The 21,343-nt window shown below is 37.6% G+C and overlaps 1 protein-coding gene across 1 annotated transcript; it reads right to left on the bottom strand.

The window, feature by feature from the left end:
- Window positions 1–13,040: 13,040 nt before the first annotated feature.
- SPINK13 (serine peptidase inhibitor Kazal type 13) lies at window positions 13,041–17,032 on the bottom strand. The gene is given in 2 exon segments (XM_035291882.2): window positions 13,041–13,092; window positions 16,914–17,032. Coding segments are annotated over 2 exon segments (171 nt in total).
- Window positions 17,033–21,343: the final 4,311 nt, after the last annotated feature.

The following is a 21,343-nucleotide window of genomic DNA, read 5'->3' as shown; positions in this document are numbered from 1 at the left end:
AATTTTACTTAACATGATGTTCTCCATGTTCATTCATATTGTCCCAAATAACAGAATTTCTTTTTTTAAATGGCTGAATGGTATTACATTGTGTATATGTATAACATTTATTGTTATACAATAATGCTGCAATGAACACAGAAATGCAGGTATCTCTTCCACATACTGATTGATTGCTCCAAATTCTGAATAGAGATAATGGGATTGGTCACAACCATAATCCAGAATTAAAGATGGGACAGATAATCCACTTCATGCCCTGGAAGACAGGTTTTCCCTAGTGGAGTGTGTGAAAGTGGGAATTAGCAGATTTTGAAGAGTGGTTGGACTGAACTGGAGTGAAGGGGGTGTTACATATGAGAGTTGGAGTTGCGGCCTAGACAGAATTAGATGCTGGATAAGGATACAGAGCTAGCTGTATTTATCTGTAGAGACATATCCTTGCTGTTATATGTTGTCTTTCAAGATTCAGGCTTATGATCCAGGATACTGGGTGTGGGGATGAGATCTTATTATTTCTATTATTTCCCAAAACCCCCAAAGACCAGAGAAGCCAAAGTTTGTCAGTCTGCAAAACCAAAACCCACATCTTCTCCAATCTACTATCTACAGACATCATGAAATAAATACAAACTCTCCTCCAGAAGAAAGTGGAATAAATTAGCAGTGAGAGAATTTATGACATTTGTATTAGTCAGAGTCTATAAAGATGGTCTATTTTCAGTGTAGTGGAACAACTTTAAAATTTTATATTTACAATAGAATGCTATAAAAATGGTTTAATTCAAAAATGAGATATTTCTGGCTGAGATAAATATTACATAATAAAGCACAATATGTAACAATAAAAATCATAACATATGAAGAAGAATTGTCCAGGAATTATGAAGCTTTAGTTAGTGTATATAGAAAATAAATTTTCCAGAGATTTTACATTTTATATACACAGTGGTTTTACATTGCAGTTAAAAAAAGCAAAAAGTTTTAACAAACTGATGTAAAATATATGATGAAAGTCAAGGGATTATAATTAATAGCTTAATATATGCCAGATATTTTACTAGTTTATTTTGAAAATGTTAATCATATAACTATTTTATTTAAGAAAGATTTATACTTTAAAATGTGATATTTAATGTTTTATGGTAGGTGTTTTACATGATATATATATATGTTAATTTCTTCTCACTATTTTTCTTTAAAATAGTTTTTTGTCTTTGTACCTATTGAACTCACATATGTGCATGGAAGTTCCATAACATTTCTCCAATGTACGTGTTTTACTAAATGTTTCATCTTTGACATAGAAAACCTTAAAGAAAACCATCTTAAAGAAAAATTATTAAAATTTAGTAGAACTTTTTAACTTGCTTTAACATAAAGTAAGATATTTTAAATTATTAAACATAAGGTAATGCATTCAATTTGGATACAAATAAATATTACAAATCAAAATGCTTCACTAGAAAAATGCATGATGCATTGATACAATAAAAATTAAATGTCTTGTTAACTTTAAGAGATAGGTGTTATTGTGCCACCCATCTCAGTTGGTTCTTTGCTATTAACTACATTGTAGTTTAATGGGTTTGTGATAACTTGACCAAATTTTTAAACTATGAAAAACATTCTCAAGTTTTTTTCCACATTGGAAAACATTTTTTAAAAAACGATAATGGGAAATGAGACAGACCCTGCGATAAAAGCTTGAGGCAGGAGATGGATTGGGGAGGGGGGCGGGGATTGGAAAAGAAAGCATGAAAGAAAGGAAGCAGGCTCTCTGAACCTTGGTACAATATTTTAGGAAAAGCATTGCAACAGAAGATGCATTCCTGATGATGGAAAGATGATTAGAAACATATAGGTAATGGTAGTAGAAGCTTTTTAAATTAAAGAGTGGGTCCTTCTTACAAATTCCAATTCCAGTTTTATGTAGGAGATGATAAAACTAAAGTATATGATGAAATGGGATCCATGAAAAAGAAGCAAAATTATTTGGGCAATTTCTGAGAAATAAGAAAAGTGAAAAACAACAGCTAAAGAGGTCGTAATAATGTAAATATAGAGAAGGAAGAGCTGAAGAAACGAGTACTAAATTAACTGCCAAACTGTATAGGACATGGTAGTATCACAGAATATGGAATTATATAGTAAGGAGAATATGGAATTGTGTAGTAAGGAGAATATGGAATTGTCTCATAAAGAAATCAGCCGTTTCCAAAAAAGAGTCTGGCCTTTGCCCTTGACTTCTGAGATGTAATTTATGTCAGAGTGTCCTTGTTTGGAGCAGTGTCTGGCCAGAACAGCTCTTAGGATGGAGCTGGCCACACCTGACAGTTTAAGATAGGGCTGGTTGTACCAGAAAGACTAACGATGTAATTTAGGATGAGGACTCCAATTGACCTGGAGACTGAGTTTGACTGTGCAGACCATCAATCAATCAATCAATCATGCTTTTGTTATAAAGGCCTATAAAATTTCTGGACACCAAGGCTTATGGAAACTCCCTGGTTGGTATCACTCCATGTGTATTGCCACACATTGATGCTACACAGAAATTAATGTGTGCTTAATCCACAGAAAGAGGACAAAGTAAGCTTTGTCTTCCCCTCCCCTATGTCTCCTCCTTTGACTAATTTTAATCTGTATCTTCTTCCTGTAATAAAAATATAACCATGAGTGTAATAGCTTTCAGGGAGTTCTGTAAGTCTTCAAGCAAATTGTTTAACCTGAGAGAGGTAATAGGATCTTCTGAACTTGCAATTGGTGTCAGAAGTGAGAGCAGTCTTGTGAAGGATTATGCCCTTGATCTCAACAGTCTGGCTAACTTCAGATAGAGATTATTACCAAATATAGGACTAATGTGGGATATGGGAGCAATTTAGGAAATGAACATGTCTATAATATAAGTACCAATTAGAAGCAAAACAATATAATTAGATGCAAACAACAGGAAAGTGAATTTTTTAGGGAATAGAGCAAGTTAGTAAATATGCATTGTGACTGAGGTCAGCAGGAACATCTGGGAACAATTTTAAGAGTCTGAGAAAAGCTGAAGTACAGAATCAACTAGAAATTTGAAAGAATTAAAAGAACAAGGAGACAATGAGTATAATAAGCAATGAAGAAACAAATTTCTTAAAAGCACTTGACAGATTCTGACAATTGAGCAGGAACATCAGGACAACTCAAGTGACTAGGCAAGGGCAAGAGATTATAGCTGCAGGAACATTGTAGTAGGATATATTAAAAGATGAAGAAATGAGCAGAGTGGAAACGATGGACAACACAACGGTGGATTAAATAGTGGAGAAGATAAGAAAAGTTCAGGAAACGGATGTGGTTCCATACGTAGGAGCATCTGGGATAGGTGAGCAACCGAGGAGTAAAAAGTAGCTGAGGAAGAAATGAGTGTGTATTGAGGAAGGGATGCAGAGCTGGTCAGTGAGATTAGCTGACAAGCTGTGTCACTGAGAAAAGCTAAATCACCAAAGCTAGAAATGGCACTGGGGGAACATAGCACTTTTCAAATCAGCTCTAGGAAGATGAATAGCATTTAGAAAGAGGAAAAGTTGATATAGTAAGGACAGTAGTGAGAATGAACATTTGCTGATATGGAAACAGCTGAAAAACAAAGTAGAAAAACAAAGTGGATGGAGGAGCTTAGAGACAGATATGATCTATAAGATTCCTAGAAATGCCAATGTGCATATGAAGCTCTACTCTAGATCTCCATGAGGTGATACCTAGGGACAATGGGGAAATAAAAAACAGTGAAGTAAGGGAGCAGCTCAATGAATAAGGGCCGTAAAGGGGCAGAATGATGGAAGTGACATGCAAAGCCAGAGCAAATGATGAAAGAACAAATGGTGAGGCCACAGAAGACGGAGGGAGCCGAGGTGGTGGGAACATTTAGTAATATAGAAGCAAAAATTTAGGTTACACCCCAGATGATGAAAGGAGCCAGAGAGGCAGGACCTTATAAAATTGAGTTTAATTTCATAGCCATTATGAACAGCTAAACTATAGTGTTTCATCACTTATGGAAATGTTTGACAAATTAAGCAATGAAAACACCAACATTGAAGTAGCATTTACATACATGGCAGAAAGAAACAAGCTCAAACCAAAATAATTCTTCAAAAGGAAGAACCAATAAATTATTTTATTGAATTTGAAATGCTTATGAAAACAAAAGTTCAAAGTTTCACGTAAGTGTATTAGTACTTTGTGGGCTTCTTATTAAATGCCACTTAAGTTGCTCAGATTAGTAGTATATGCATATACATTTGCTGAGACATCAGTGAGAGACTGGATCAAAGATGTTTGCTTGGAAATATTGGGTAAATTTTTGGCAAGGATGGTTGCTCAGCTATCACTTTCTAGTAACACCGTAGCATGTGGACATGTGGTATGAAATATTAATTCATAGAATAAGTGAAGTTGGTGAAACATCTTCCACCATAACTTGACTAGTACTGGTGTAATTTACACATGTGATGTAAATATGAAAGAAATTTTTTTTCTGTTTGGCAACAAATGTGATTAACTCTGAACTACCTAAAATTCTGGAAGATTACTTTATAAGCAAATATGGTCTTAAACTGAAGTTTTGCATGGTTATATGTTCTGATACTAAACCTATGATAACAAGAAAACATGCTGAAGTAGTTGCCTAAATGAACGAACTTATACTAGAATATAAATCACTATTTCCTTCATGGAGAAAGTCTCACTATGGAAAAGAAAAGCAATTGAACTAAAATGTTTTTAGTGACAGTAAAAACTGAATTACATAAAGCTACAGCATTACTTCTTGACTACTATTTTTGTTATTATATAATATTGTGGATGCTAATCTGAACAATAGTTACTGCCTTTTATAGTTTTTAAGTAGAAATGTTCTGTTAAGTATTTCAGCTACCACACAAATGACCTGGTTCTGAAAGTGTTGAAACCAGTTTGATCTCCAACTTTTAAGGATATGAATGAGCCGTGCTTATGACTTGTCCAAGATCTTCAGTAGTTTTAATGATTTTAATATTTCCATTCAAGGAAAAAATGTGGAATGTTTTCCATGAACCAAAGACAAAAATAAAAGTTAGATGCTTGAATGAACAGTTTCTACGAATTTTTATGACATATGTAAATGATTCAACAATTAGCAATAAGTGCTAATTTTTATATTAAAATCTATGAAAAGTTAGCAGCAAAACCTTACACATTTGTTTCCAATTTTACTTTCTGTCCAAAGAATATTTACATGTAAAAAATTTACAGAACCAGAATCTATTTCTTTCATCAGATGTAATTTGTTAACTGTAATTTTATACCTCATTATTTTAGACCTGGATACTAAGGAGGATTGAAGATTAATTTTGAAAATATGGTGTCACTTTCTTAATATCATCAAATAGTTAAAATAGAATATCCTGAGCTTGCTGAAATTGCTTTAACATATATTTTCTAAATTTAACATAAATATTTCCTGTGAGATTTTCTTTTCAAACATAAGCATTATTTAAGCAAAACAACACAGAAAGAGTTTAAATATATAGACTTCTCTGGAGGTAGCATTGTTACCAATAAATAGATAATAATCAAGGAGTACACTTTTAACACCTACAAGAACATGTTCAAGTGCTGATATAGGTGTTTCATATGTAAGATTGCTATTTTACTCAATATTTATAATTACAGAAAAACAAAAATTATGAATGTAAAAATTAAATATATTGATCACCTGTATGTATACTTTCTATAAATGGGTTCAGTTTTCTCATTTTTTTCTTTTCCTGTATTTGTCCTTATTCAATTTATTAAAATTGATTTTATATCTGAATGTGATAAAAAAAAATTTGGGCTTATACTTTCTTTGACTTCTTGTCATTTTGTTTTCTAGTTATCCGTTTTATTGTCTTTTATACAAATATTGGCCTTTGGAGGCTTGAAAGTTTTTGAAAAAAGTGGTCCTTAAGCACAAATGGTTTAAGAACTTCACTAGAGAGTTCAATGACTATATGACTATAGGTGGAGCCATGAAGGGACAAAGAAAGAGCAAAATTGTTCAGCATCGTGACTGGGAAGATGAAGCTCCATGGCCTGAAATAGGGAGGAGGAGCTGGCCTGTGGGGAGAGATGCTTGTTTGAGTTTTAGATCTCTAGATTGTAAGATGATGGTGGAAAATTCAGATTTAGGGTCTAGCAGGAGACTGAAGCTCTGGAACTGGAGCTGAGGTCATGGAAAAGGTAAGACCAGTCTAATTTGCCTGAAGTCATAGTTGAATCATGGAAATTGTATGATTCAAAGAAAAGAATGATGTCCTATGTATGAGATCTGAGCCGCTGTATTTTCTCATTCAGTGGCTTTCAATAAAATTGATTTACATCTCATATCAAGGCTGTTATTCTCCCGGCTAATGTAAATTTTCTAATTTGTAACAGGAGAAAGTAACAGAGCGATGATGATGATGATGATGATGACAATAAGGATAATAAGATAACGATGATATGACTGTAAAGCGATGGTAAAAATACAAACAAGTCCTTCTGTAGTCTCTATGTACCAAGGGCACTTCAATAAGAAAGTGAACGCACAGAGCAGTTAAGTTTAATAATTTGCTGGAGGTCACTTAAATAATATGTGGTAAAGTTTAGGTTTTAATTCAGACCGTTTGGATTTAGAACTTGTTTTCTTAACCATTGACTACTGGCCATTAAAGATGCTGATGTAAACCTTGTTCAGAATCATTAACAACAAGCTATAGAATATCTTGGAAGTATTTGTGTCTTTTAGGGAAAAAACAAAACCATTTTAAGTTTGTTTAAAAACAAACTTATTTTTCTGCAAGAGTCCTCTAAGGAGTCTAAACCGATTCTTCTCAAAACTGCCATGTGCATTCAAGTGCCCTGCAGATCTTGCTACAATGCAGAAGCTGACCCAGCCGGTCTGAGGTGAGATCTGTAATTCTGCATTGGTAATAGGCACCCAATGCTGGCCCTGACCCACACTCTGAAGAGGAAGGGTCTACAAAGTCAGGAGGCAGCTGAAGATAGGAGGAAGCTGTCACAGCAGTTAGAGAGAAACTATGTTCTGCAATTTTATCTAGAGGAGGCTCTTGCTCAATGTCTTTAAATTGTTGAAACTACTATTAATCCATTATAACATCTAGGCAGAATACTTTCTTAAAGAAGAGACTGATATTTTTAAGAAGATATAGGTCTGTATTTTTTTTAAATCTCTTATAATCACCTCTTTTTTTCTGGTTCCATCTGGGTTTGACAATGTAAGGTTGTGGTTAGAAGCAGGATAATTTAATCTCGGTTCTTCTTCACTAACTACAAGATTACATAGCTTACTTGCCTTGTGTGAGTTTAGTTTCCTCATTTGTAGGACGGGGGTGATAATGGTATCAGGCTTATAAGACTGTGGAGCGGATCAATTGAGACAAGCCACATAAAACATACTATGGAGATTAGCATGGAACATGTGTTCCCTGAACCTGGGCTAATTACTGTTACAGCCCTATCTCTGCCCACGTGCTGTGTCCTAGTGTCGCACTGCCTGTTCCTGTACTGGAACACCCATGTTCTCATCTGGAATCTCAGATTATTATTTCCATTCTCAGGTCACACCCAGAGCCCCTTCCAGTGTCCTTGCTTTCACGTTTGTGTTCATGTCTTTCAACCAGCACAGGATTTTCACACAATAGTGGAGACATTTATAAATCAGGGGTTTCTAGACTTTGCATGTTGGTTTTCCTACTAAAATAGAATCGTTATAAACTCTATATTTTGAAGAGAAAAAAGAAAGGATAAAATTTTCTTTGATTTTTTTTTTCTGTTCATTCTGTGGTAATACAGGATTGTTCCTCTCCATCCCTCTTTTGAGGAGACTTCATTTTTGTTTTCGTTATTTTGTGTGAAGCAGAGTTACAGACTAAATAATGAAGTAGTGTTAGGCTCTAATAGACAACCAATATTAACAAAAATATCTGTATTTTAGGAGCTGCTTTACTCTGTGAAACTGGAAAGACCTGAAGCTCTTTCTTTCCAGCTCCACAGACAGCCGTCCGAACGGAACCTGCTGACCAGGGGGACACAAGGAAAATAGGGAGGAGATGATAGAGTAGGGGGGTCTCTATTGCCATCAGAACTGGACTGTGTGTTTAACTGGAAAGGTGATGGAGAACATAGAGTTAAGCATTGCTCTCCAGACACTGCTAGTGAAATAGTTAAATAAGGCAAGACAGAAGAATGAGGCTGCCATCTAGTGGTAGTAACAGGTAATGTCCCAGAACACAAGGCGGCCAAAGGCAGAGAGCTCTTTACTTTTCATTCTCTGCAGTCTTTATACATATTAATGATCTCATTCCTCTGCATTAGTCAAGATCTTCCCATTATAAGTGACAAATTATAACCAGATTAAAAAACAAGTAAAAGAATTTGTTGACTAATTGATATGGTTTGGATTTGTGTCCCCGCCCAAATCTGATGTAGAATTATAATCCCCAATATTGGCAGTGGGGTCTGGTGGGAGGTGATGGTACCATGTGGGCGGTTTCTCATGCTTTAGTGCAACCCACCTTGGTGCTGTCATTGCCATGGTAAGTCCTCCTCAAATCTGGTTGTTTCATAGTGTGTGGCACCTCATCTCTCTCTCTCTTGCTCCTGCTCCCACCGCGTGAGGCACCTCTCTATCCCTTTGCCTTCTGCCATGGTTGGAAGCTTCCTGAAGCCTCCCCAGAAGCAGAAGCCTCTGTGCTTCCTGTACTGTCTTCAGAACCTTGAGCCAATTAAACTTCTTTTCTTTATAAATTATGCATTCTCAGGTTTTTTTTAATGGAATGAAAGAATGGAGTGATATAATTGGAATAATGATATAATTGGAATAGGATGAGATGGAGTGAGCATTAGATATGCTGGAACTAGGGGAGCAAATTATATCAACTCACTCTCTCCTGCTTAAAAACACACCTACTCCCCCAAAATGATTGGATCTCCTTCTCCTTCCTTTTATTAACTTGTGGCCACTATTCTATCCTAATGAATGTGGGCCTTACCCAGGAAATGGAGTTAGAAGGCCACAGCTATGTGTATATGTGTATGTGAGTGTGGGGTTGTGATGGAGGTCTTAGTTTATCTTTTCTGCTGCAATACCTATCCACTGATGACTTCCAAATTTTTTGTCAACCCCATCCTAATTCTAACTTGCAGATTTAGACATTTAGAGGGCGTTCTGGCCTACATGTCTAATAAGTTATTCAACTACAAAGTAGTCAAAATAGAAGGTGCTACTCTTCTTATGTATTTATCCTTAGTTATTTGTGTTTTTTTTTCATGTTGATGATGATACTACCTTTAAATTCTTCTTGGATTTTCACCAGGGATCAGAATTTATAAATTGGTTGATACATAATCATTAAATAAATAAATATATGAATATTGAACATACAAAGTGGAAATGCATTATGTGTGACATAATTTCGTTGTGAGGATTAAAAGAAATAACATATGAAAAGCATTCAGAAAAATTCTTGACACACATAATTTCACAACCAATGAATGAGGTGGATATAAAAAGATAATATTTTTAAACTTGTGTCTTTTATCCTATGGTTTCTCAAGTGAATTCATATCATGGAAGAATATGATATTTTTCACACCCAAGGAAAGTGACCTTACCACCAGAACATTCTGTAGTACACTTCGAGGTTGTGCCTCGAAGTGTTTGCATTTGTTAATATAAATGAGAGAAGAGCAGAATGCTTCCCCCATCTCAGGTAAGCTTGTAAGTGGACCTGTCTCTACTGCATCTGAGGGCATTGTTAGATACAGACTCCACTTTCCACTTTAGCCTGGAATCCATTTGAAATGAGTTGAGTGGGAGAAAAGAATGGTGTGTGTGTGTGCGTGTGTGTGTGTGTGTGTGTGTATATATATATATATATATACCAATTATTAATAATTTAAGATGTACTAAGTGACATTACAGACCCATGTCTATAAAAGGCATTTTCCCAAACATGCTCTCTTTTAGTGTTTGCAGAATTCCTGTACATTAGGTGTGGAGAAAGGGATACTCAAGGACTGGAAGTTACATATGTGGCAGGAGGAAGTGAACCCAGTCCTCCATGCTGCGTATTCACCCCTCAGCTCACTGAACCCCATTGCCACACTTACCCCTGAGAAAAACCTCCTCTGCCCATGAACACTCACTGAGGTAGCATCCTTTACAATTTTCAAGATCATGCATTCTTTTCTGTTAGGAGGAGAATATTTCCTGCAGAAATAAAATGTATCCACCAGAATTGATCCTAGAGGTGTTGAGAAACTTGAAAGCTCTCTGTGTCACGAATTCTTAGAATAGAGATTCATATTAAGTTAGAATGGCACAAATATGTATCACAAACATATAAACACACTCAAGCATACCACATCTGACATTTCAAATGTCTGGACTAAGAAAATGTGAGGCCAGAGGTTTTGATGAGTAAACTAGGTGGACATAGAAGCCACCTAGGACAAAGACATGAATGTTGTCGAGAAAGGCTGTGTGTGTTAGAGGCCGAAAGACCTGAATTATGGGGGGACCAGTGTCTAGGCAGCAGACAGGAGGCATTGTTAGTGATTCACCTGGCATGTGCCTTAATGTTGCTTTTCCAGCAAGGCAGAGAAATGATTGCCTGAAAGCTGCCTCAGAAAATCAAGATGATTCCAGTCTGTTCTCCACAACCTTGGAGTAGAATGGGCATCCTCTACTCTCACTATTCCAATGTCAAGAGTTCCTTGGGGGAAACACCAGAGTCAGCAGAGTTAAGGTGGTGAAAGTAGCATTTGGTAAACAAGAGAAAAGATCTGTAGAACACAGTGGAAACATTTATGAGGGAAGAGACTCATGGAAAGAAGGACTGGGGAAAAGAAACAAAATTGTAAGAGAACGTGATATAATTAAGATAACGCTGCTCGCCAAAACTCTGCACAAGCAGCAGTCGAGCTGGTCTTCTAGTCTACTTGGACAAAGTGGCTCTGTTGTCCTGATTATGAACGCTTTAATAGAGTATATAGGTTTTGAATCTTTCTCTTTGCAGAAAGATGACTTTCTGTAACCATGCACTGTATATTCAACTTTTAAAAAATATATATTTTATTGCGTTTTAGGTTTTGGGGTACATGTGAAGAACATGCAAGTTTGTTACATAGGTACATACATGGCAATGTGGTTTGCTCTCTTCCTCCCCATTACCTATACCTAATAGAAATTAACTTTTTTAAAAAATTGCATCCTCTTTATTTCTTTATCTTGTCTGATTGCTCTAGCTAGGACTTTCAGCATCATGTCCAATAACGGTGGTGAAAGTGGGCATCCTTGTCTTGTTCCAGACCTAGAGGAAAGACTTTTAGCTGTTCCCTGTTCAGTAGGATACCAGCTGTGAGTCTCTCATATATGGCTTTTATTATGTGAGGTAGGATGTTAACATTTTATGTATATTAAAAAATGTTGGGTTTGGATGACTATACTGCCTTTGTAACCAGGGAGGAGATTCTGGCCTCCAGCGCAAATACTTTGGGAAAGGATCTTTGCAAAAGTGAAAAATCCAGGGGAGTTGGTTATCCCTTGATACATTGTACTTTAATTTAACATTTGGCTTATCTCAGAGAATAGAAAACATGATGCCAACTGTGTAAGAGAAGAGGAAATGTATTACTTCCTATTAAAGAAAAATAAAAGAGTAGATCTAATTTAGGCATGACATGGCTGGAGACAGAAAATAGATGTCATCAGAATATAATTTCTCCGTATCTCTTGCTTTCTATTTCCTCTGCTCTTTGACTCCATTTGTTCTTATAAGATGGCTGCCTGCGGCTCTGAGGAAACACATTCCAAGAAAAGAGTGGCCATCTTTCTCTCAGTATTTCCAAGTAAGGACCAGAATATCAATGGCTCTGTTTGCGTCATGTGCTGATGCCTGCACTAATGTCTGTGACCAAGGGACTTCTATTTCTAGATGTGCATAGGCCCAGATTATGTGTTCCACCCCAGATCATGATGAAGTTAACACAAACGAAGACACAATGCTGAAAGTTGGGGTAGTCACAAAGAGATAATTGGATTTTAGTTTCTAGAATATGGATGACTGGAAATAGAGACATCAGCAAAAGATGTTCACTCCATCTGTCTCTTTTACCCCTTAGTTCCCATACGAGCTGCTAACAACCCTCATTGTGGTTTGCTAGAATATCTTTGCTGTCTGATGTAAACCTGCAGTGGATTTTCAAATCTCAGTCTTGCTAACGAATGGAGGAGCCATAGTTCATTTCATCAGGATACTTAATATATATAAGGCTAGATACCAGTAAAGTGGATGACTTACTCTTTTGCATAAACAAAACAATAAGTGGAACCAAGAAAAAGTTAAAGCCACTATAGCCAAAGACACTGATAGTGAATATGACCCAAAATTATACAATTAATCAGGGGCAAACTTGAGGGCAAAATTCAGATCTCCTTATTTCTATACCAGTGTCCTTTCTTTTTTTGAGTAGGAAACACCCAGTCACCTAATACTCCTCCTCTCACCATGGTACTTCACTTCTCCAACCACAGAAAGTGGCAACTCAGTGATTCCCTCCTTTGGACACTGCCTTTTGTAGGAAGGATATTTTCTCTTTTGCTCCACATCTTTTAATTATATTAACGGGGCAGTGTATAATCCTGCAGTTAGGCCTGCATTTGGTGGTAAGTTTAATTGAGAGTAGTGTTAATAAGACCAACTGGTGAAGAGAATTTAAACCACCCAAAGTGGGAGGAAGATAACTTAAAACAATCAACACATAGAAATGAGCATCAGCTCTTTTGTTGTTTTTCTGTAATAAGTGTGATATTTGGTTTTTGTTAGTTTAGTTCCTTAATTTTTATCACCCATTTTGTTTGAAATTTAGGTAAAGCATCGGGATATTATTTAATTAACATCTTCACACTCCAAATTAAGTAAAAAAAAAAAAGAATCAGCAAGTATAGGTACTCTGTACTCTATTACTCATTTATCACATTTTCCATATTTTTCAAATTGAATATGATCACCAAATTCCCTAAAGAGAAGAGAAAAAAAAGAAGATTAGTGTCATGAGGAAAGTGAACATTGGTATTGGATGTACTTTTTCTTGTCTTCTAAAAGAGTTCCTGAAAAGGGAGCTGCCTTTAAATTCCCTTTACATCCCTTTTTTAAAACTTTGCTTTGTTACCACCATAGTTTGTATATTCTCTCTCCATGTCTTGATTATTCAAAAGGTGTCCTATGAAATGTTTTATGTAGAGTTTTTCATCCCCTACCAATTCCTTTCTCAATACCTTTCCATTCAACATAGAAATACCAGTTTTTTTTTTTAACCAAGAGGTAAAAGATAACCACAGCAATAATGCTATATATAATTCACACAATTCACTCTGTGCTCAAATTGTTCACTATTTTCACACTGTCCATTGATTGTAGCCCATTCCCCTTACTTGGGTCTTTATGCTTCATGGAAGACAAGCCGCTGCATTATTTTTCCATCTTTATGTTTTACTATTCTCTAAAAATATCTACTATTCCTTTCAGCATCATATTTGTATTACATCTCTAAAGACACTGCACACTTTCTCAATTCCAAGTGTTTTCTGTAACAGTTGGCACTGTGTAGATTGACCAATCTATTTTCTTGTGTTTCATTTCTTTAAAACTCCTATAGCCCTCTCATTCTTCAAGAGACTTCCAACTCCAACTCCTATAATCAGGCTCACCTTTGATATATATCTAATCCACTCATTTGGTTGAGGAATTGCAAACATAAATGCTAGGAGCCTATATAAATAAGTGATGGGAGCCACTTCCACCACAAAAGAGGGAGGAAGAACCATGGTTGTTTGGAGCACGTGATCTCCATTTGAACAAAGAGTGACTATGTGGCAGCTGCTGCTTATTTAAGCCTGAGCAATCCTTGCTTAGTATCACTAAGCAAGTTGGAAACCTGTATTCTTGGGTAAATTCTATCAACGATCTCAAAACTTATTAAACCACCATTTTTGTCCAACAAAACAAAGGTTGCTTTCTATTCTGATCAACTTTATATGCACATGTTCTTTTTGCCAAATAAGACCACAAGCCTTTTAAGAGTATGGACTCAGTTTCATGCAATCCTCTCTTTGCTGAGCATATATTGTCAGAGTGCTAGAATGAGTAGAGTTGAGGGATTCACTAAGGATAGTGAATATGAATCTATCAATTCTAGTCAAGTCTTGGATTCATCATTATTTTTCAAAGATTTTACATTGTTCACAAGTTGCAGGTATCTCTGTGGGTGGTAAGTCCAATTTGCCAGGGCTTTTTCTTCAAAACATTGCCAAGAGCAGAGACTGAGGAATCACCCTTCTCCTCCCATCACTCAAAAGAGCACTAGGACTATTCTTTTTGCCCCAAGATATAGAAATGGCATGAATGCTAAGTTTATACATTCAGGTCATATGGATAATTAAGCAAATATACATGTCACTGTGCCATTCCTACCATTCGAATCAATTTTCTGTGCTCCACAATAAGATACATTTGATATGAACTGTGCTCATATTGGCTATAAAATGTTACTGAACACTTTTTAACTGCTTTAACCAGCAGGGCTATTTGTTTATTCTTAGATTGAGAAGTAACTGCTAGAGTGGTCACAGTACATCTCTCAGAGTTACAAGGTAGAAAGGAAGGAAAGAAGGAAAGAGGGAGAGAGGGAGGAAGGAAGCAAGGAAGGAATTATCACATCAGGAATTATTACCAGCTTCTGGGGGATGACCTAGAAGCCCAAGGAAGGAAGAAAGGAAGAAAGAACAGATGGAGGAAGAAAGAAAAGGAAGGAAGAAGGAAGGAAGAAAGGAAGGAAGGAAGAAGAAGGAAGGAAGGAAGGAAGGAAGGAAGGAATGAAAGGGACAGAGGGAGGGAAGGAGGGAGGGAAGAAGGAAGGAAGGAGAAAGAGAGAAGGAGGGAGGAAGGGAGGGAGGGATTTTTCTTAAACCTCTTCCCCATTTTTGCCAAAGAGATCTGAGTCCTGATCTTTGAGTTGCTAACACTGCTCCATGAAGTTACAGCCTCCTCACCTTTCCTATTATGAGCCTGAAAGGAATCTCAGAATGATCTTTATGGGAAGTTGTGATGTAATAGTCTGGCAGATCAAGACTCACATTGTGTCTCTGCCTCAATCTATGTGATTTTCCAAAGGCCAGGGCGTTATGGGTGAGACCCTCTTCTACTTCTCTTTTTAGTAGTGTGTGTACAAATACCACAGAGTATAACAGAAATCTTACATGGAAGAGCTACAAAGACATTTCCAAGTCTCTTTTCTGATTATCTCATTCCTGAGAAATCAACAGTAATCACATTAGGAAGGAAGGATAATGTCACTGAATTATTCTACAAAGTCTGATAACACTCCCGAATTCTCATTCATCTTTGAATGGGAACACTAGAGCCAACATTAGAGACCTGGTTAACTTAACATTTTTTCTATTTACATTTTTTTTCTTTAAAGGACATTTTAATTATCCTCTGAAATTGAATAATCCTTATGGGATGGCAACATGATACTAGAAGCTCATGAGGATTCTTTTCAAAGAAAGATGTGCAGAAGAGTTGGCTCAGCAGGCTTGGGTGCTCAAACCAGCTCCTGAGATATAACTTATAAGCCCTTGGAATATTCTGTGCAATATGGTGTGTTTGTATATCTAGGACCTGGGCCTGCCAAAGAGTTTATGCTAGTCATGAAATTTATAATGAATACCTGTTGTTGTTTGCCTAGGGTCCTGAACCACTCTGCATCAATTTGATCTCTGGCTGGGGAAGAGCTGGCGATTAAGTATTTAAGATCAGCCATGTAGGTATTCTATGCCTACCTGACTGACCCCCAATAAAATGTTTGAACACCAAGGCTTGGGTGAGCTTCCCTGGCAAGCAATACTACTTGTGTGCTGTCATGGTAGCAGGGAGAATTAAGTATCACCTCTGCGACTCCACTGGGAGAAGACAGCTGGAAAGTTGCACCTGCTGTCTCAGGGACTCCACCTCATGCATCTTTGGTTGTTCCTGATTTCGATTTGTATCTGTTCATTGTAACGAACATTTACCATGAATATAACAGCTTTTCTGAGTTTTTTGAGTCCTCATGAATCCTCAAGCCTGAGGATAGTCTTGGGGATCTCCAACACAGAAGATCTCACAGGTCATGACGGAGTTAACTGGCATGACACAGGACTGATTTGTGAATATAATTTTGAATAGAGCTAAATATATATCATAAGGAATATTATTAATTTTTTAGTCTAAATTTCCTAATGAATTTATTTGAAAGGCAAAAACAATATGAAAAGTTGGCTGTCCATTTTGACACATATAAGACCACAAAACCACTTTGCTACTTATGTGTGTATCTACACCTGCATCTATGTTTATGCCTTTGTCTATGTCTATAGCTGCATCTGCATCTTTTTCTATGCCTCTCAATAGCTACCAAACACTGATAGGTGCTATTCATAGGTTTGTCAATGTCAGTTATAAAAAGTGTTGAGTGTTTGTTTAAAATAACTAGACTTCCATTCATTACCTGAATATAACCTATTGATTACTTAGAAATATAATCTCTATACAGTTCTCCCAGAACATTAGGTAAGCCCTTTTTCTTTTTTAAATGATTCAACTTTGAATACTAACTAAATTCAAGGAGACTTTCTTTCTTCACTCTATCTGTAGTCTGTCCCCAGTTTTTGTGAATAATAGAGGCTGTTTTTTAAAAAAAATTATGCATCAGTAAAATCCAATTCCTTGACTACATTTCTTTGAAATTTCTATGAAGCAGTATAGAGAAAAAATAATGGCACTTTATTCTTAACTTACCACTATTCAACACAAAAGAAACACTCATTCTGGTAAGTGTGGCCATTTGTAGCACAAACAGGTGACGTCACATTAGGGCAGTTGGCATCATAAGAAGGATCCACCACTGGGTGATACATTTGACATAGGAGCTGCAATACATGACACCAGAAAAATAACAAATAATAGACTTTCTTCCACCTACTGCTTCCTGTCACTTCTGCCCCACTTAAAAATAATATCAAGGCATACCAGTCAATGGATCTTTTCAAGGATTCCTTGTGCTGTGGCCTGCTGTCAGGCCAGTTAACTTTTCTGATTGTAGTGTCCCCACACATCCTATCATCTCTTCAAGACATAACCATTTTAATATCCTTGTTTAACCTAGGATGCCAAGTTTTCACATACCCTCATGTTTCAGTTCTGGTAGGAAGTTTATGAGCAGAGATATTTATGTTTTTGTGAACTTTTAGAGGACAGACCTTAAGTGTCATTGGTTGGAATAAGAATTTTGTATTAAACCTTATTAAAACTCGCAGACAAGATGGCTAAATAGGAACAGCTCTGGTCTGCAACTCCCAATGAGACCAATGCAGAAGGTGGGTGATTTCTGCCTTTCCAACTGAGGTACCCTGTTCATCTCACTGGGACTGATAGACAGTGGGTACTGCACATGTGGGCGATCAGAAGCAGGGCGGGGTGTTGCGTCACCTGGGAAGTGCAAGGGGTCGGGGAACTCCCACCTCTAGCCAAGGGAAGCCATGAGGGCCTGTGCCATGAAAGACTGTGCTATCTGGCCCATATACTATGCTTTTCCCATGGTCTTCACTACCTGAAGATGAGGAGATTCCCTTGGGTGCCTATACCACCAGGGCCCTGGGTTTCAAGCACAAAATTGGATGACCATATGGGCAGATACCGAGCTAGCTGCAGTTTTGTTTTTGTTTTTTTTCTTTTGTATCCCAGTGGCACCTGCATTGCTAGTGAGACAGAACTGCTTACTCCCCTGGAAAGGGGGCTGAAGCCAGGGAGCTGAGTGGTCTTTCTTAGTGGATTGCAACCCCATGGAGCCCAATAAGCTGAGATTTACTGGATTGAAATTCTTGCTGCCAGCATAGAAGCAAACAGTCTGAAATCAACCTGGGACACTCCAGCTTGGTTGGGGGAGGGGCATCCATCATTATTGAGGCTTGGGTAGGCAGTTTTCCCCTCACAGTATAAACAAAGCCACAGGGAAGTCTGAACTGGGTTGAGCCCACCACAGCTCAGGAAAGCCATTGTAGCCGGACTGCCTCCGTATATTCTTCCTCTTTGGTCAGGGCATCACTGACAGAAAGGAAGCCACCCCAGTTGGGGGCTTATCGATAAAACTCCCATCTCCCTGGGACAGAGTACCTGGGGGAAGGGGCGGCCATGGGTGCAGCTTCAGCAAAGTTAAAAGTTCCTGTCTGCCAGCTCTCAAGAGAGCAGCAGATCTCCCAGCACAGTGCTTGAGCTCTGCTAAGGGACAGACTGCCTACTAAGTCAGTCACTGACCCCTGTGCCTCCTGATAAGGAGACATCTCCCAGCAGGCGTCAACAGACACCTCATATAGGAGAGCTCCAGCTGGCCTCTGGCAGGTGTCCCTCTGGCGTGAAGCTTCATCTGCTGGTGATACCCAGGCAAACAGGGTCTCGAGTGGACCTCCAGCACCCTCCAGAAGACCTGCAGAAGAGGGGCCTGAATGTTAGAAGGAAAACTAACAAACAGAAAGCAATAACATCAACATCAACAAAAAGGATGACCATGCAAAAACCTCATCTGAAGGTCACCAACATCAAAGACCAAAGGTAGATAAATACATGAAGATGAGGAAAAACAGCACAAACAGAATGAAAATTCCCAAAACCATAATGCCTCTTCTCTTCCAAAGGATGACAACTCCTCACCAGCAAGGGGACAAAACTGGGCGAAGAATGAGTTCGATGAATTGACAGAAGTAGGCATCAGAAAGTGGGTAATAACAAACTCCTCTAAGCTAAGAGAGGCTGTTCTAACGCAATGCAAGAAAGCTAAGAACCTTGATAAAAGGTTACAGGAACTGCTAACTAGAATAAACAGTTTGGAGAAGAACATAAATGACCTGATGGAGCTGAAAAACACAGTACAAGTACTTCATCAAACATACACAAGTATCAATAGCTAAATCAATCAAGCAGAAGAAAAGATATCAGAGATTGAAGATCAACTTAATGAAATAAAATGTGAAGACAAGATTAGAGATAAAAGAATGAAAAGGAATGAACAAAGCCTCCAAGAAATATGGGACTATGGGAAAAGACCAAGCCTACATTTGATTGGTGTACTTGATAGTGACGCGGAGAATGGAACCAAGTTGGAAACACATTTCAGGATATTATCCAGGAGAACTTCCCCAACCTAGCAAGACAGGCCAATATTCAAATTCAGGAAATAAAGACAACACCACAAAGATACTCCTTGAGAAGAGCAACCCCAAGACACATAATAGTCAGAGTTCACCAAGGTTGCAATGAAGGGAAAAATGTTAAGGGCAGCCACAGAGAAAGGTTGGGTTACCCATAAAGGGAAGCCCATCAGACTAGCAGATCTCTCTGCAATAACACTACAAGTCAGAATAGAGTAGGGGGCAATATTCAACATTCTTAAAGAAAATAATTTTCAGCCCAGAATTTCGTATTCATCCTAACTAAGCTTCATAAATGAAGGAGGAAAAAAACCTGTTTACAGACAAGCAAATGCTGAAGGATTTCATACCACCAGGCCTGCCTTACAAGAGGTCCTGAAGGAAGCACTAAATATGGAAAGAAAAAACTAGTACCAGCCACTGCAAAAACATACCAAAATGTGAAGACCATTGACACTATGAAGAAACTGCACCAACTAATGGTCAAAATAACCAGCTAGCATCATAATGACAGGATCAAATTTGCACTTAATAATATTAACCTTAAATGTAAACAGTTAAATGCCCTAATAAAAAGATAGAGACTGGAAAATTAGATAAAGAGTCAAAATCCACCAGTGTGCTATATTCAGGAGACCCATCCACAGTTTACCCATCTGACAGAGGGCTGATATCCAGAATTTACAAAGAACTCAAACAGATTTACAGGAAAAAAACAAGCCCATTCAAAAGTGGGCAAAGGATATGAACAGACACTTTACGAAAGAAGACATATATGAGGCCAACAATCATATAAAAAAATGCTTATTGTCACTGCTCATCAGAGAGATGCAAATCAAAACCACATTGAGATATCATCTCACGCCAGTTAGAATGGCGATCATTAAAAAATCTGGAGACAACAGATGCTGGAGAGGATGTGGAGAAAAAGGAACACTTTTACACTGTTGGTGGGAGTGTAAATTAGTTCAACCATTGTGAAAGACAGTGTGGCGAGTCCTAAAGGCCTTAGAAATAGAAATTCCATTTGACCCAGCAATCCCATTACTGGGTACATATCCAAAAGACTATAAATTGTTCTACTATAAGGACACATGTACACGAATGTTCATTGCAGCACTGTTTACAATAGCAAAGACCTGGAATCAACCCAAATGCCCATTGATAATAGACTGGATTGGAAAAATGTGGCACATATACACCATGGAATATTATGCAGCAATCAGAAATGATGAGTTTGTGTCGTTTGTAGGGACATGGATGAATCTGGAGAACATCATCCTCAGCAAACTGACACAAGAACAGAAAATGAAACACCGCATATTGTCACTCATAGGCGGGTGATGAAAAATGAGAACACATGGACACAGGGAGGGGAGTACTAAACACTGGGGTCTATTGGGGCGAAAAAGGGAGGGTCAGTGGGAGGGGGAGGTGGGGAGGGATAGCCTGGGGAGAAATGCCAAATGTGGGTGAAGGGGAGAAAGGAAGCAAAACACACTGCCATGTGTGTACCTACACAACTGTCTTGCATGCTCTGCTCATGTACCCCTAAACCTAAAATGCAATAAAAACTAAAAAAAAAAAAAACTACCCAAAAAAAAAAAAAAAGAAAATGTATTGGGCTATCTTAACTTGGTCTCTGATAAATTTGCTTTGAAACAAGTGTTTGTCCTTTTCTTTGTAGAGATCTTGTGCAAGAGATGCTTTAACAAACAGTGATATATTTATGAAAGTAGTCATTTGTTCTTTGCTGATGTGTCCATTAAACACTATCTATTAGGATCTATACATTATGTTAACCATAAGATGGTAAGCACAAGAAGCCACTTTCCTCCAGGCATTGAATATATACCCGTTAGAATCATGCTCCAGTAGTGAGTGGAAACTGGGGCCCTTGAACAACCACTCACAACCAAGAGCTCTGCTGAGCATTTTCACAGATGCCTTTACTTGAGTCCTTGTAGGAACTTGTTTTGTAGACCTACCTAAACTCATTGTGTTGCCTTAATGTATGTGTTAAGG

This window comes from Callithrix jacchus, chromosome 2 (genome assembly GCF_049354715.1).
Source record: "Callithrix jacchus isolate 240 chromosome 2, calJac240_pri, whole genome shotgun sequence".
Taxonomy (NCBI): domain Eukaryota; kingdom Metazoa; phylum Chordata; class Mammalia; order Primates; family Cebidae; genus Callithrix; species Callithrix jacchus.
Note: the sequence above shows the minus strand (reverse complement) of the source record. Positions and strands in the feature narration are given on the sequence as shown.